Below are 17,500 nucleotides of genomic sequence, written 5' to 3'. Positions count from 1 at the left end.
TGCCCAGTGTGTGTTTGTGTGTGTGTGTGTGTGTGTGTGTGTGTGTGTGTGTGTGTGTGTGTGTGTGTGTGTGTGTGTGTGTGTGTGTGTGTGTGAGCATAATTATTTTGTTATTAAAAGCACTGATTGATTCACCTGTCTCTTCTCTTCTGTGCTCTCCTGAAATCGATCAGTAGAAATTGTATCCATTCTGCCTTCCTTTAGGTCTATTCATTTCCCTTACTTGCCACTTGTTTTGTTCTTTTAAGAATTTTATAAATATTACGCAATACATTGGAGGGCCAATTCTAATTTGTATGTGGTTGATTTTATTTGGTTTACTTTAAAGATCAATACAATTCTCGTAAACGTTCCTAAACATGACTTTTTTTCATCATGGTTCCAATGAGCAAAGCAACACTGGGTAAATAAATGTGACTCTAAACCTAAAGAAAAGTCATGTCCCCGTGAATCTTGAAATTAACGTAGCCCTAATTAGATTAGGCCTACACGTTGTCGACAGTTATAACCCGTTAATGCATCATTTGAGGCTCAACTTTGCAACAGAGACCGACATTCAAAGAAAGTGATTTGACTTAAGTGAGTAAACCCTCACTGCATGTAAAAATGTGTTGGTTGCACAATGTAAGGCGTTGGCGTCAAGTTGGGCACATTCGGGTTACTACCGCCTTCTACTGGACATATTTGAAATAATAAGCAATTAAACACTGCTAACCAAATATGCCCTTTAATGTCTCAAGTCTTTCTAATTAGTATAGGCTATTAAGGTATGGTAAAGGATGAACAAATAACAACAACAATAAGAAAAAATAAAATGAACAGGCCTATTAAGCATCTGGATCTACTCGATGTATTGAGCTTATTAGTGGCTCAAGTATGCCAGAATGTGCAATGCATGTTTAATGTGGTCTACTGTAAGCTACTGTATTGCCTAGATCCAATCGAACTCAATATTACAACATATGAACATATGACGTTGTGTTTCTTTTAATATAAGGTCCCTTGCTGCAAGTTTTCGTAATGCAATCGTGTGTGACCAACATATTGCTTACTTGTTCACGCCGGATATCACGCACTGACGCACGCAGAGTTCCTGCCACACACAAATAGACTGTAAAGGGAATATACTGAGTGGGCTCGTTTTCGTGTATGGTTCAGAGGCAGCTGGCACAGGGCATACGGTTCGCTTGCAACCCGATTCATTGGCGACATACATATATGATACCCCGAACCGTAGAAATATGTGGCCGATCAAGTAATTTGATCAACCCCATGCTAGAAAACCACGGGCCAGCAAAATAAAGTGTCACCTCATGCTTTCAAGGCAGACTAGGCCTATGCCGTTTCAGATCTTGGTATGTAGGCCTATGTCTTAATAGTAATTGTCGCAATGCCTAACTGTCCTATGTTTGTGCCTGGACCAAAAGGCTCAAACACAGAAATATCATATAGGCCTACCGTGTGGTATAGGATATTCAAATATAGTTAACATGACTCGTCCTTTCAGAATGTCTCCGTAACGCATGAGTTCAACCAGCTTTGTACTCCATATATTAGGACAACATTAGTTTATATCTTCCTCCTTATGCAAAATATATACACATTCTACGTGTTTTATTGAATACCGCAACAGACATTTTGACTTAGATATCACCAGTTCAGTTCCAAGGGAGCAGCAATGCAACAGGTCTAGCTATAGGCATTGATGGCCGCATCCTCATTTGGCCTAAAAATAACTTAAGGCAACGAGGCACATTTTTTTCGAAACCGATGCATCTTGGTATCCGATTCCAGGACTCCAAACCTCTGTAAATGGCGTTGCTGGACGCTATATAAGACGAGGGTGCGAGGCACTTGGTCAACACTTGAGCTCCACTTGGTTTTCACTCGCCCTCAACGCAGCGCAAAAAGGTGAGTTTAGGGAGATGCGCGGTCTCCTCTTTGACCGCGGGCCGATCGATTCCTGCCAGCATCTTTACATTGGGAGCTGGGGAATTCCGATAATGGGACCTTTTCCGTGGTGGACTACCATAGAAAACAAATGGAACCCAAAATCATAAGATGGATCAATGGACACCTCGGGTTGAAAGGAATGAAATGAGGCTTTTCTGAGGATTTATTTTTATTTTTTGGATAACACGTTCGTTAACAGTCTGTAGGCTGGGGAAATTAGTTAGGCCTATTGTAAAGAGTTGTGTTCTTTACAAACGAACTAAGCATGGTTTCGCCTTGGTCGTTCATCGCTTTGATTTACTCTTGCTGACTAGAGTGCATCACCATGGGTCTTGTTGTGGATTTACCCAATTTGGCTTCTGATTGGATGTTCAAATATTAATAGATCAATTCAGGCTGTAGTTAAAATATGCACTGAGCTAACACTCCTCTTGCGTTTATTAACATGCCTTGTATCATAGTATAAGGCTTCTATCTTGGTTTAAATAGGCCTTCATGTATTTAATAATGTGCGGTTTACTGCCGTTGATGGAAGTGTTATTTTCAGGATGAGATTACTGAAATATTGCTCAATATACGCGTTGCTCCATATATTCCTATATAACGTGCAAGCTATTGGGTTCATCGTAGACCTCCTCAAAATGAGCTATGGTTAATAATTATCAGGACAATATCATTATCATTACATGGTTGGCCTAAAGAAGCATTGATAAGATGGTTTTCGATGCAAACAGGTCTAATATTTTATGCTTCCAACACTATCTTCTCTCTCTCTTCTCAAAGATAGAAAAAATGTCCTTCGCTGGAGTACTCGCTGACGCTGACGTCAAGGCCGCCCTCGCCGGCTGCGCAGGTAAGCGGGGGTGGGGGGCCGAATAACAAATAATACACACAATATCCACGTTTCAGCCTAGTGTATTCCTAAGACTTCAAACAATTTTTTTTATCAATTGCATATCAATATTTGGTCAAACAAAGCATTGGAATTTAATGGGGAAGTGGCATCCAATAATAGCAATAATCTCTGGCATAGCCTACTGCGGCGTCTCACGTTTTACTGATGACGGAAAGCCACAATAAGTCTTCACATCCTTTCAATTCATTTTGGTTGTTCTTCGGAGCTCTTCTGCACTCTCACAGTGATTCTAAAAATGTTTTCACGCAGCTGCTGACTCCTTCAACTACAAGACCTTCTTCAAGGCATGCGGTCTGGCCGCCAAGTCCCACGAGGAAGTCAAGAAGGCTTTCTTCGTCATTGACCAGGACCAGAGCGGCTTCATTGAGGAGGATGAGCTTAAGTATGACTAATTCTTTTCACACTTAAAATAGCTAGGCTACTACACCGTTAAATTACCTTTAGATATCTTTCCTTATAAAAGTCATTGTGTGATACCGCCCTTCTTTAAAGTAGGTTTAAAGGCTTCTATAATAATTGTATTATTAAAAAGATAATAAAAAATACATATACTTTTGCTTCAGAGTTTCACTGCTAAAGCTTTTGATATATATGACATATTCATTAGGAAACACATTTCTGTTCCTCATCAACATTTCCTCTTTCTTAAGGCTCTTCCTGCAGACCTTCGGCGCCGGAGCAAGGGAACTCACCGCTGCTGAGACCAAGGCCTTCCTCGCCGCTGGTGACGAGGATGGTGATGGCATGATCGGAGTTGATGGTCAGTACTTTTCAGACTTGAGCATCACATCACACATTGGTTCACCTCATGAGACGAGATTCGGATTGAGCTTCATGTCATAGCAAGGTCTGCCTCTAAACCCAAGCTACACCTCAGAACACTGATGCATTCTAAAAAATTCAAACAACAACCAGGACAACATTGTTTGCTAAATTGATGCACTCATTGTTTGAGGATTCAGCAAATTAAATACTTCCCTATTCTACATTGAGGACAATTATTGCTGGTTTATAAATAGTTCATAAAGAATTATTCATACATTCCCTAAAGAAGCCTGAATTTGCACTTAATCTCGGCTCGATACTAATGTTTTATACCATCTACCTTATCCCCACAGAGTTTGTCACCCTTGTGAAGGCATAAATCTCCATTGACCAACATCACAACAACTCTACACGGAACCGCGCACTCCCTGCAAGACTCAGTAACCATCAGCTGAAATAATATTTTTTATATCTTATTTATGAATTGCCTGCAGACTTTTTCCTCAACATCTGACACATCGTGTAATGTTAATGTTACTCGCATGTGTTAAATGTTCTGGAATTGACCTGTGCAAATGTACAAACTTATCTGCACTTTTGAGGAAGAGTGAAAAACCAGGAATAAATGCTCTTTTGTCGTAAATCCCTGCTTGTCAGCTCTTCTTGTTATGAGATGAATGGGGATGGATGGATGTCAGAGTGAAATGGGGAAGACCCATGGGGGGGCGAAGGCTGGATAGGGTTCACACATTGAACACAGTTAGGGCTTGAGCTCCAGCTCTCTCTTTCTCCTTTTCCACCGCTGCCTCTCTCTTATCTCCCCTCTCTAGTCTTTCTCCCTCTTTCTCTCTCTATTTCTCTATCTTCTTGTCTCCCTCTTCCTCACTCTTCTCTCTCTTTACAGACATCTCCTTCTTATTCTCTTTACACTCTCTTTACAATTACATTTTGGGCATTTGGCAGACGCTTTTATCCAAAGCAACTTACATCGGTTAATACACACATTGACACACCGACGGCAGAGTCAACCATGCAAGGCGACAGCCAGCTCATCAGGAGCAGTTAGGGTTAAGTGTCTTGCTCAGGGACTCATCGACACTCGACTAGGAGCTGGGGATTGAACTAGCAACCTATAGGTTACAAGACCTCCCGAGCTAAGCTGACCCGACTTTCATCTCCCCTCTCAATCATTGTATCTTACTATCTCTTTCTCTTCTCTCTCTCTCTCCACCCTCTTCCCTTCCCCTATCGATCTCTCTCTCCCTCTACTTCTCTATCTTCCGCCCTCTTACCGCCCTTCCCCTCTCTCTCTATCTAGCCCTCTCTCGCTCTCCTCCTCTCTGCCTTCCCCCTCTCTCTCTCTCCTCCTCTCTGCCTTCCCCCTCTCTCTCTCTCTCTCTCTCTCTCTCTCTCTCTCTCTCTCTCTCTGCACGGTCAGTGGGACATATTGCTGTGGCAAGCAGATGGCCGAGGGGTAACTATGAATAGCCCATGGTTGTATCCGTAGGTCCACATACTCAAGCAGGCTGAAGCTATGCAGCAATTCTCGTTTGTGTTCGGATGAGCTTGTTGGACTCATTTGGGACACTTTGTGCTTAACAAACGTGTCCACCGTAAACCGCTTATCTTTCAACATAAATCCTAAAATGATATGCTTATTATATGCTATTAGAGAGAGGGAGAGAGAGAGAGAGAGAGAGAGAGAGAGAGAGAGAGAGAGAGAGAGAGAGAGAGAGAGAGAGAGACTACAATTACTACAATTACAATTACAATACAACTACAATTAGACATCTAAGACACCAATGAAAACGTTAGGGTTGACCCAAATTCAATTTCTATCTTAAAAGGAGCTATACTAGAATGTTAAGTCGCCATCTTGTGCGTCTTCTGGGTTTTATGGTGATTTGAAGAGTTGAAATATGATTAATTTAATTTCAATTAGGATGTCAAGGGTCACATTTATGGAGCAACACCTGCCAGTGTTCCTCCGTAAATGTCTTGCTGTAAAATATTTATGGCACACTGACTTAAGACAATGACATTCACCAAGGCCTACCAATTATAGTAATCAATTTAAACAGTTTTATTTTAAAATAATTTTCTGATTAGCTTCGATATGTCTTTTCTTCACTTCACCTGCACAATTGACAAGACAAAGGCTAAATCAACCCCCGCCCTCGAACAATCAGAACCCTACGCCTACCTCATTCCACGGTGTAGGCCTATATATTATTAGCCTGTGGTTCGACTATATTGTCGACTTTTTAAACGCACCTTTTAAGTGTCTTCTTTGTGAAACTCAAAATAGACCAGGCACTGGCCAGTAGAATTCTTCTGCCAGCCCCTCACTGCGGTGTCAGTTATCCTCTGCCTCAGATTTCGATGCACTGAAAGTATAAAAGGTCAGAAGACACGCCTGGAGGACCACTACAGTCAAAGTGTTTGTCATCTGTACAAAGCAAAAGGCCTACCAGAGGTGAGTTCAGATTTGGGATTTTGGGATTTTGCAATCCACGCTGGCCAGCCATTGAGATGAGAAGGTTTTTTGCATTGTTTCGGAAGGAACTCGCAATCAGATCCCAAGATGCCATGGATTCGTCCGCTCTCCAAACCTCCCATAATCTGACTCTGTGTCAGATCCATCAAGCCGGACTCTTTGAAACTCACCGTCCAAAAAGAGCCCTTTGCTTGCAATATATTATATACGGAGTCATTAGGGATGGTTGCCTTGTTCGAAAAGTGAAATGCTGGTTTAATTTAGGTTTTGGAACAATGTTGACACTTGTCTTTGTAATTGTTTGTTGTTATTTTTGTTTTGGTTTGTTTAAAATAATAGTTGTTCAAATATTCCAAGTTTACAAGATGAATACAATGTAGGCCTATATAAATACCAATTCATCAATCATTTTCTATTTAATTCCTGATGATAGGTTATAATTATTATTTTCAAACTGGCCCCATGCTTACAAGAGATAAGGATGTAATATGTTTAATGAAATCTAACCCAAAGAGTTATTAAAGTTATTTTTGTTAAATCTCAATTTTTACAGCTCAAAATGGCATTCGCAGGAATTCTGAAGGATGCGGAAGTTGCTGCAGCCCTGGAAGCCTGCAAATGTAACGCCCCTCTTTGCTACAACCAAAAATGTTCAGTACTTGTTTCAGTCATTACTGTACATTTATGTGTGTGATTCACAGTGTTTTTGCTATATTTCCAACAGCCGCCGGCTCATTTGACCATACAAAGTTTTTCAAATCCTGCGGTCTGGCCGGAAAGTCCTCCGATGACGTCAAGAAGGCCTTCGGCATCATTGACCAGGACCAGAGCGACTTCATTGAGGAGGAGGAGCTGAAGTAAATAAGGCCGTTTAAGACGCATTGTATATCAGCTACAAATGATGCACACTTTGTCACCTTGACACCTAATTCTACTCTCTCTTCAATCAATCAAAGGCTGTTCCTGCAGAACTTCAGCGCAAGTGCACGCGCGCTGAGCGATGCTGAGACAAAGGCTTTCCTGAAGGCCGGAGACTCCGACGGGGACGGCAAGATAGGAGTTGATGGTATGGGTTTATTTTTGTCTTTATTCTATAATCTACAAGCAGCCCCATGAAGACATACCTTGCGCCTTGTAGGTTATGGTATCCAATTTCTCTATTTCAAACTCCCCTTGCTCTCTCTCTGTCTCATGCTTGCTCGCTCTCTTCTCTCTCTCTCTTTCTCTCTCTGTCTCTCTCTCTCTCTCTCTCTCTCTCTCTCTCTCTCTCTCCCTCTCTCTCTTGTCTCTCTCTCTCTCTCTCTCTCTCTCTCTCTCTCTCTCTCTCTCTCTCTCTCTCTCTCTCTCTCTCTCTCTCTCTCTCTCTCACACACTCTCCCCCCCACTCTATACCCCTGGCTCTCTTTCTGTCCATCCCTCCCTCCCATCCCCTCACTCTCCCCATCAACCCCCCTCCTTCCTCTCTATGTCTCTCTCTCCACCACCCTTTCTATGTCTCTCTTTTTCTCTCCCCCTCTTTATGTCTCACTCTGTCCCTTCTCTATTTCGCTCTCTCTCTCCTTGCAGAGTTTGCTGCCATGGTGAAGGCATAAACAGACTGACCAACACCTGCTCTGATGAAACAACAAGGCCACGGAGACCTCCCCCCTCTTCATCTGAATATACATAATTTTTATACACTCGCTTGTGAGACATTTCCTCCTATGCAACAAACTGTCCAGAAGAAGAAGAAGAAAAATTATGATTGTGAATGTAGCTTGGTTGTGTTCATGTCTTAAATATGAATTTTGATGTATTGTAAAATCTGTTATGCACTTTTCAGAAACGGAACAGATTATTATTATTAAACAGAAATAATAAAATAATTTTTCAATGGTCACTTAGTAAATTGAGACAGTGATAACAACAGTATTTATAGTCCATAGTATTCATAAGTTATCTTAGTATGGAGCAAACATGGAAATGTTGCACAATAACCGCATTTGATATGAATCGTACACCTAAATATTAAAAATAATTAAATCATCATGACCTCTTAACTTGCTATGAATCCAAGTCAAATGATATTTACTTTTCATTGGCTTGTCCCTCAAATGAAAGTTATTTTGTGAACTACATGGTGTACATGCAAGTCCACTTTTTAGTTTTTATTTACACATTTTAAAAGAAACAAATGTGGTTTAACATGTTTCAAAATACATGTTTAGTTTCACTTTAGACTTCAAAATGAATTCAACAATGTTACTGTCAATATTAACGTAATGTTAATTTTAATCAGTGTTTGTAAAACACGGATATTCATACCAGAAATAGGCCGTTAAAGCCTTATGGAGTAATTGTCAAAGGTCTTGGCCATTGAGGGACCCATGCCTGCGTCTTGCAGGGATCCTATAATACATGGCTGTTACTTGTTCAACCACTAGATGGCGCAAACCCATAGCATTAGTTTTATGCCCTCGTTGGCGGTGTGAACTTTGCTCTCAACATCCTCAACTTTTTAAAGAACAATCATTCATCATTCAGACTTTGTGCACAATAGGTTAGCTATACCAATCAGCACTGGCATGTTTTTTTTAATGTCAAAACTTAGTCATTAATGATTAAAGACTATTGTAGGCTATGCATTCGATGAGCAATAAATTAACGGACACACGCTTGTCTCTGTGGACGCCACTTCTGACAGGGGTTATCCCGAGCAAAGGAAAGCTGAAATTAGCAAATGTGAATAAATAAATGATAGAGCAGTAACCAAATAGCCTAGTCTGACTGTGCTGTATCAACATGTTGCATGACATCATTGGCTCTTTCGATCCGATGTCCGCCGTCTCTTCAACAAGCAGGTTGAGTTATCTCCCCTTCTCGCCGGTGTATCACTCTCCCACGAGAGGTTCAAGTGGCCACTAGGTTAGATGAGGTTGTTGTTGACAATGACCAACCACCCTAAAATACTACAAGAGTGCGTCAACTAAACTACAAATGCAATGAGAAAGAAAATAAACAACGAATTTAGGCCATCAGATATAAAACATTAACAGCCTAGAATCACTTGGTCACTCAATGTTTAAGCATATATTATTTATTTGCTGTTGCTATCCAGCTCAAACCACGACACCACATTACGCATGCAGTTGGATAGGCCGAACATAATAGTCCCAGACTACGTAGGACTGCACGCATGCATGACATCATTAAATAATGTTTACACGAGTCAACCTCGATCCACATCTCATGACACGTCAGCACGCTAATAGCTACTGTTTAAGTTTTAAGGCTTAAATGCTGATTATGGTTCCACGTTCACGCAACGCAATGACCACGCAAACGCTTCGACGCAGTCGTGAAGCATTTATGGTTCTGCGTCGAGTTTCAGTCAGAGGACCAATCACATCCCTTGCTGCTGCGTCTCCTCGACGGAAGTTAAAAACATTTTGGAGGCGAACGTCAGGCCCAGGGTTCGAATTACATTGGGTTTTGGGGGTCTGACCCCCTCGAATGGGATTTGGACCCCCCCAAAAGGTACTTAAATACTTGATATATTATTAAAATTACAAGTGTTTGGTTTTGTAGTATTTCTCAATCTGTGTTCATCATGCAAGGAAATATCTAATGTCATAAGATTTCAAACAACCCTTCAGTGGACTGTTACTGCGCCTTCAGCAACTTTTGACTTTGGTTTACTTGACATCACTCGACTATTGCTCCAATACAAAATAACAGCGGCACTGGCAATGATGCAGGTTATTTGTGTTTGACGTTACCAATAGAGCTGCGAGGAGAGTTACGGTATAAAGGTGAAGGTTCCTTATGAGTTCTGAAAAAATGCAGGTTATCTAGATTTGTAGCTCGCCGCTGCCCCAACCTGAAGGTCACGTGGATGAGCAATCGCGAACACTGCAGGCCCCTGCGGTGGAAGCAAGGAGGGTCCGCAAGGACGTTAGGGGTCCTTAACCCCCATGCGTTGCGTGAACATGAGACCATAATTAGCCCTTAAAGGCGGCTGCATGCTTCAGCGTTGGTGTTACGTTGTTGCGCAAAATTTACTCAAAGCAATTCATGCTCCCTTTTAGGTTGCGCGTGTTGCCAAGCAATTTACCGCCAGAACAGTAGAGTAATATGTGGATTAAAGTTTTTCGTTGAAGACGTCCTCGAGAATGACGTCTTTGTCTGTGGGAGTCGTTGGTTTGTTTATGTGCCAGATCGTGTTCTCCCCATACACAGTGAATGATGGCAACAGACAGAGGAACAGGGGTGATGAAGTTGTTGATCATTGGGGTTGTATAAATGTGCATATCTCTCTACATTTTAAAACGACATAATGTGTTGGCAGCAAAGTTAACTTCACTTCACGTTAATGCTTTTGTATATGAGCCTGCCGGGTCGTCCTTGCCTTCTGGCTTTTAAAAATGGCGGTATGAAAACAGGAAATGTGATACTCCAGACAGGAAGTAGTAACCAGACCAGCAGACCAATCACAGCCTTGCAGGCTGCGCGGCTCGCGTAAAAGCTTACGTAAAAAATGACGCAAGTCTAGAAAAATCGCCCGACGCACGCAAGACGTGAGAAGTCGCGCAAGGGGTGCGCAACGGCGCGCAAGGGCCTCTTGCGCTTGCGCTTACGCTTACGTAACTGAGCATAAATCGGCCTTAAGTTATGGTTCCACGGTGACGCAACGCAATGACCACACAGTCGCTTCGAAGCAGTCGTGAACCTGTTTTGGTTCTGCGTGGGGATTACGATAGCGGACCATTCACAGCCCTTGCTGCAGCCTCGACTCAAGATTAACAATTAATCAATCAATCCTTTATTTAACCAGGTACAAATACAATGTTTAACTACAGAGACCCCTCGAGCATTCGCAGTTCCTCCGTCGGGATGTCGGATACGCAATGCAATACGCTGCCTGATCGATCTAATATGTTGCCTACAAACCATGTAAATAGTGTTTTAAATAAACTTCCAAAACATTTCAAATCTTATTTGGTGTTTTATTGGTCCTTAATGTGCAAAGTGAACGATGTACAAAGTAAACAAGTCGCAAAGTCAAACTGGGAAAAAGTGATTCCGGAAATGATTTTATTAGAGGACCATTCACAGGCCTTGCCGTCTCCGTCCGTCTCCTTTGCGTTGACGGAAGTTAAAAAAATAATGGATGCGCACGTAAGCTACGGAGAGGGTCTCCGACAGGCTCTCCGGCGACGGAGAGTGCTCTCCGTGTCTACGTACAGCACTTTACGGAGGACTATAAACCAGCATTAAGCCTTTTAGGTTGGTGTTAAAGTGCATGCTCTCGGTCGCCAGCTGGCGCGTTTTCGAGTGCAACAGCATCGAACTTAGGGGTGGCAGACAGGTGCTGAAAGGTGTGCATGCGTGTGACCGCACCCATGCAAACTCGCACGCGCATCAGCAGCCGCAGCTGAATTCTACTGTTTTGCAAACCGAGGCGGGATTGACTGCTGGTTCTGTCTGAGGATATGGAGTCATATAGGAGGCATTTCCATCCTGCAGTGTCACGTTGCGGATCGGATGACCCAGTCACAGTGTCCTAGAAAGTTTTTCAGCGAGGCAGAATACATCCTGTTATAAAACATGTATCAAGTTATGACACCTGTACAGTGTCCGTGCACACAGACACACAAAAACACACACACACACACACACACACACACACACACACACACACACACACACACACACACACACACACACACACACATACACACACACACACACACACACACACAAACACACACACACACACACACACACACACACACACACACACACACACACACACACACACACACACACACACACACACACACACACACACACACACACACACACACACACACACACAGACAAGACAGAGAGATGGATGCATATAAAAAGGGAGATGAACAGAGAGAGAGAGCAAGAGAGAGAAAGAGAGAGAGAAAGAGATAGAGCGGGAGAGATGAGCATATTGCAGATTCTGAAGCACATCAACATCCATGGTCGTTGCTGAAGTCTTGCAGGACTCTGTCTAATAACCCTTTGCTTTGTGTTTGTGTGTCAGACCGGCTGGGGCCAACAAATGTCTGTAATACACATGTACAACATGCACTTCATATCAAACTGTCAGACACAGAGGCAGACAGACAGATAATTATACGGAAGGACAGACAGAAGGGAAGACAGAAACAAAATGGCAGTCACTCCTAGTATATTCAAAACCAATAAAGTACCACGGCCACTGCGACAACTTTGTCAACATTTCAAGGAATGGGCCATTCTGTAAAATGGTGGATCTGAAAGGACCTCTCCTCACCTAAACATCACTTCTTGAGGTTATCTGATCAAGGGTGTACACCATGACCTATTCTTCGGACATTAGCTCACCTTTACACACACACACACACACACACACACACACACACACACACACACACACACACACACACACACACACACACACACACACACACACACACACACACACACACACACACACACACAAACACACACACACACACACACACACACACACACACACACACACACACACACACACACACACACACACACACATACACATGCAACCAATAGTCAGCCGTTGACATGCTCATTTGAATAGATTATATCCAAGGATGCCTTTGACATCTTTATTGTATTTTAATACCTAACCTAACCAGCACAACATATTCTATCTTTCCATCAAAACCCCTCATGCACTAGTTAATAATCTCTCTCTAAAACACACACACACACACACACACACACACACACACACACACACACACACACACACACACACACACACACACACACACACACACACACACACACACACACACACACACACACACACACACACACACAATCGTAATCCACCGTGTCCAGATTATAACTTCTATTTCTGCATTTACTGTATGTGTATTTTTATGTGTATGTGTGTGTGTGTGTGTGTTAGTGTGTGTGTGTGTGTGTGTGTGTGTGTGTGTGTGTGTGTGTGTGTGTGTGTGTGTGTGTGTGTGTGTGTGTGTGTGGGTGTGGGTGTGTCTGTGTGTGTGAGATTGCTTATGTGTATGCTTGTGTGCGTTTGTACACATATACAAACCGAGGCACCAGGGGAAAATTCTCAACGGTGTTGTACTGTGCAACAATATCCAAATCTTCATCATCATCATCATCCTCATCGTCGTCGTTGTCTTCCTCCTCCTCCTCCTCTGCATCCTCATCATCACCAGCCCAGGGAGAGGCTGACCTTGGGCTCATCCAAACTCCCTGTGAGGGTCAATGATGACCTTGCATCCAGGCTGGTACCTGATGTCCTCCTGGGTCGTGGCGGTGATAAGGTCAGAACGCCCGCAACTGCAGCAGCAGCGGGCGCTCACGGTTGGGTCGGCCATTACGCGGCCGCATTCTATTCTGGAACTTCATCTGTTGATTGGAGTTTGTCTCGTAACATTGCGGGATATGTTTTGAGAGCAAGCAAAGTCCTTGAGCGAGATCCCCTAAAACACCCATGCATTTATAACATATGATAAACGTATACTAAAAAAAGTATAGAGTCCTTTTATATCAAAATGTTTGCTATCTGGTTAACACTTGAAAGCCCAGTCAGAGAAGCTCCGTTTTAAAATGTGTTTTCTGTCATGGAAAAGGAAAGGGCTTATCAAAGTTGTGATAAGGTACCTCCTAACTTAATTTAAACATTTACAGACTGCTCCACTATCTCTCTCTCTCTCTCTCTCTCTCTCTCTCTCTCTCTCTCTCTCTCTCTCTCTCTCTCTCTCCCTCCCTCCCTGCAGGGCGTTATACATAGTAAAGGTTAATTAGTTAGGTAGGAAACTCGATCAGGGGCGGGCATTTGGAATTGGATCCGCACAGGTAACTCAAGCGATCGTCTTTGTCATTGGAATCAGACCTATATAAATCCTCCTCGACGGACACCACATCACCACATAGTCCTCCTCCTGCTTCTTCTGCATCATCACCACTTGTCAGCAACAGCCTCCAACATCACCTCGGTAAGTTGCCTTTCTTACGGCTTGTTGTCTTTCGGACAGGGAAATGGTTCATTTTACTTTCCAGATTGTCTTTCGGATATAGTTTTATGCTCAGAAATGTGAGTTGGTCGATCATGGGCTGCTGTGAGTGTGTGAAAATATTGTAGGCTAAACAAAATAAGTTCCGTATTTCCAATACGGTAGTCGCTTTCACGTGCGTTGAAGGATATGGATCAGATAAGATTGACAAGATGAATTGCTCCTTTGGCAGAAGCCAAAAAAAACACCTCAGTATGCGTTTTTATGACATCCAATAAAATTCGGAAGTGCACTGCCGGTAAACTACAGTCCATGGTGCAAAACCAAAAGGGTGCTCTCTCGATCAGCGCGTTGACTAAGACAAAGTAAACTAGGAGCAGTGACTCGCCCTTTGTTTTTGTGGCACTGTCAATTAAGAATGACCGCTCTAGTTCAACTTGTTAATAATTCACTCATGTTTATCTTACAGGTTTAAAATGTCTCTCTCATCCATTCTTTCTGCTGATGCCATCGACAACGCTATCAAGGACTGCCAAGGTATCGCCCTCATCTACTGATCATAGTATCCGTGTCATCTTTAGGAAACAGATTTGAACAATGTAGAGATATTTGAAGATTAAAAAAAATGCTAAAATCATTTAAAAGGATGCAATAGAAACACACAGTCAGCTTTGGTTTCCTGCTCTTGAATTCATTGTTGAATGTGTTTGTACTTCCAGCTCCGGATTCCTTCTGTCCCAAGAAGTTCTTTCAGATCTGTGGTCTTTCCAAGAAGAGTCCAGCAGAGGTGAAAAAAGCGTTCGCCATTATGGACAATGATGCCAGCGGCTTCATCGAGGAAGAAGAGCTCAAGTGCGTGAGAGGCTGTACAGATTCATTATTGTAGGCTGGAATAGGCCTACTTTGAAGTGGACCAATGAGATTCTTAGAAAAACATTCTGAAGCTTGAAAATGACCCACATTTTGTCAATCATTGTCGAAAAGAATACTGTTGCCTATCCGTCAGAAGACCAACACATTTGTTAACCTGGATTCTTCTTTTCATTATTATTTGTTGTAGCAAATGTTGTCGCAAATTGTTCGTAGATATAGCACTAACATTGTATGAAATAAGGTCAAGCAAATAGCCTTATACACTTACATATTTTAATAGCACCAACACCATTTGGAATGACACCAGAGGTTCAAAATCCTCCAGAACCCTAAGAGTGGCCTTTGGTGGGGTGCCATTACAGGGTTAGCACCCTACAGTGTGTGTAATGGCAAGCATACACTTGTATGATAGTTGGTGGTACACTGCAATTGTCAATGCCGTATTTAAGCTTCTGTGAGTGACTAGGTATATAAATGCAGGAGTGAAAAAAAAACAAGCAAATATAAATTAAAAGTAAAAAAACGTTGAAAGAAAAGCTGAAGCGCTGTAGAGGGATGAGCGGAGGGTTGGAAGGGAGAGTGTGTTCTTCTGAGTGTCAGCCATGTCATCTGTAGGTGACTCTTCCCGGTTTGCTGGGTCCTACAGGTTTTTCCTCCAGAGGTTTTCTCCTGGAGCACGTGTGTTGACCGCCGCAGAGACCAAGAACTTCCTGTCTGCTGCCGACGACGACAGTGACGGCAAAATCGGTGCTGATGGTGAGTGGACCAGTATCATCTGGCTTCTCTAAGCTGGACATTGACAGTCCATCACAGTGTTCTACGTTAATGAAAGAGGGTAGGGAGTGTCGTATAAGGGGGCCTGTGAAGTCCTGTCAGACTATAGCTGTGATTAGGGCTATACAAACAAAATGGCCTTGAAAATAGGTGAAATATTGCCAAATTCACCTTGTTGGAAGGTTTTGATGCATGGCAAAGGGGTACCTACAATTAAACCTTTATATCTTGGGCAAGCATTAAAACAGCCCCAAAAGGAATTTTGCACAGAGCCATCCTTGGAATGTGCAAAGCCAGATTTCCATTCCATTTTCATTGGTCCTGTCTGAAGACGATTTGCCTAATGTGGTCAACTCCGATCTCACCTGAGGACACAGCATTGCTGTGGACCGCCATAAAACCCGCAGCTCTCTTTGCATGTATGAGACTATGGAATAAAGAGTTTTAGTGCACCTTAGTCTGAATGAATGATAGAACCTCTTATAATATTGCGAATGATTCCGCTAACGATATATCTCTATCTGATAATAAAATGTATAACTATCTCCACATGATAATAAAATGTATACCTATCTGTATATGATAAAAAAATATCTTGAATCATATCTCTATCTGAAAACTATATCTCTAATGACACCTCTCGTAATGTTCTGCTGTCGTCTCTTATGTCCACAGAGTTCCAGTCCTTAGTCTTGGCCTAACCCCTTGGCCTCCACCTCTCAGTCTACTTCTCCTCACCTCTCCAATGAACTAGGATAGATTAGTTGGCTATCGATAAGCCTGCTTAGAAACCCTCTTATTTATTATATTTCTTTTGCAAGACTTTCCTATGGTTCAAAGACATCCACTTTATCCTACTTATTAAGCTTTTGAAAATGTTTCTCGTAATTGATATTGTTATGTTGACCAATAACATGTACCATTGACCTACTACTATGATAATAAATGAATAAAAAGCCCACGTTTTGTGGTGGTCATGATTTTCTGCCTTGTGGAGTTTTACCTTTCAAAAAGGTGTCTGAAGATGCAGAATGGAATGGTATTATCTGTGTGTTATACAACCAACTGACTTGGTGAAAGACGGTTGCATAAGTCTGTTACCGAATGAGTTTCCTGATGCACTGAGAAAGTGTGCATCCTCCTCACGCGAAGGTCCAGGGCAAATCCACACAAGTATCCAGAGGTTTGCATATGCAAAAATACATCCACACACTCATAGCCACATAGCAAAGAAGCACATGCAAGCTCTCACAGACACACACATAAGCGGATGTAACCACACACTGACATACAATCTCACACAAAACTCAGGACCACACAGACTTACGCACACGCGCACACGACAGACACACACAAAAACACACACAAAATCTCCAACCTAATTTACGACCACACACACAGACGCCAACACCCACACGCAGAGACACACACACACACAGACATCGCACAGGGATTATTTCAAGTGCATTTTTTTTACCCTCAGTTCCTTATTTAGTTCCTTAACTGCTAAATGAGTCTTGAGATTACATTATGTAAGTGTGTTTCTGTTTCTTTGTGCGTGTGGGAGATTGAGAGGGAGAGCACATTTGAATAAAGGAGACAGAGTGAGGGCGAGTGAGGGACCTATGAGTTGCAGTGCAGAGGTGAAGTGGTTTGAGGACGACCTTGGTGGTACATCTTGGTGTCACCAGGGCT

At 42.5% G+C, this 17,500-nt stretch overlaps 3 protein-coding genes across 4 annotated transcripts; all 3 read left to right on the top strand.

Moving 5' to 3' along the window:
* The first annotated feature begins 1,803 nt into the window (after nt 1–1,803).
* LOC130374217 (parvalbumin beta-1) lies at nt 1,804–4,277 on the top strand. Its single transcript, XM_056580882.1, has 5 exons — nt 1,804–1,911; nt 2,737–2,806; nt 3,119–3,251; nt 3,520–3,629; nt 3,988–4,277. The coding sequence occupies exons 2-5, from the start codon at nt 2,746–2,748 to the stop codon at nt 4,011–4,013; spliced, it is 330 nt and encodes a 109-aa protein (XP_056436857.1). The 5' UTR covers nt 1,804–1,911; nt 2,737–2,745; the 3' UTR covers nt 4,014–4,277.
* A 1,725-nt stretch (nt 4,278–6,002) lies between these two features.
* Nucleotides 6,003–7,869, top strand: pvalb4 (parvalbumin 4). The gene is made up of 5 exons (XM_056580893.1): nt 6,003–6,110; nt 6,685–6,751; nt 6,856–6,988; nt 7,088–7,197; nt 7,698–7,869. Exons 2-5 carry the CDS (start codon nt 6,691–6,693, stop codon nt 7,721–7,723), a joined length of 330 nt encoding a protein of 109 aa, XP_056436868.1. The 5' UTR covers nt 6,003–6,110; nt 6,685–6,690; the 3' UTR covers nt 7,724–7,869.
* Nucleotides 7,870–13,964: 6,095 nt separating this feature from the next.
* Nucleotides 13,965–16,758, top strand: pvalb8 (parvalbumin 8). Of its 2 annotated transcripts, none has more exons than XM_056607070.1 (5): nt 13,965–14,140; nt 14,628–14,695; nt 14,878–15,010; nt 15,678–15,787; nt 16,481–16,758. In XM_056607070.1, exons 2-5 carry the CDS (start codon nt 14,635–14,637, stop codon nt 16,504–16,506), a joined length of 330 nt encoding a protein of 109 aa, XP_056463045.1. In that variant the 5' UTR covers nt 13,965–14,140; nt 14,628–14,634; the 3' UTR covers nt 16,507–16,758. The 2 variants fall into 2 exon arrangements, with proteins under 2 accessions (XP_056463045.1, XP_056463038.1); XM_056607063.1 differs by lacking the exon at nt 13,965–14,140 and adding an exon at nt 14,468–14,523.
* Nucleotides 16,759–17,500: the final 742 nt, after the last annotated feature.

The sequence above is a fragment of the Gadus chalcogrammus genome, chromosome 2 (genome assembly GCF_026213295.1).
Source record: "Gadus chalcogrammus isolate NIFS_2021 chromosome 2, NIFS_Gcha_1.0, whole genome shotgun sequence".
Lineage (NCBI taxonomy): Eukaryota > Metazoa > Chordata > Actinopteri > Gadiformes > Gadidae > Gadus > Gadus chalcogrammus.
Note: the sequence above shows the minus strand (reverse complement) of the source record. Positions and strands in the feature narration are given on the sequence as shown.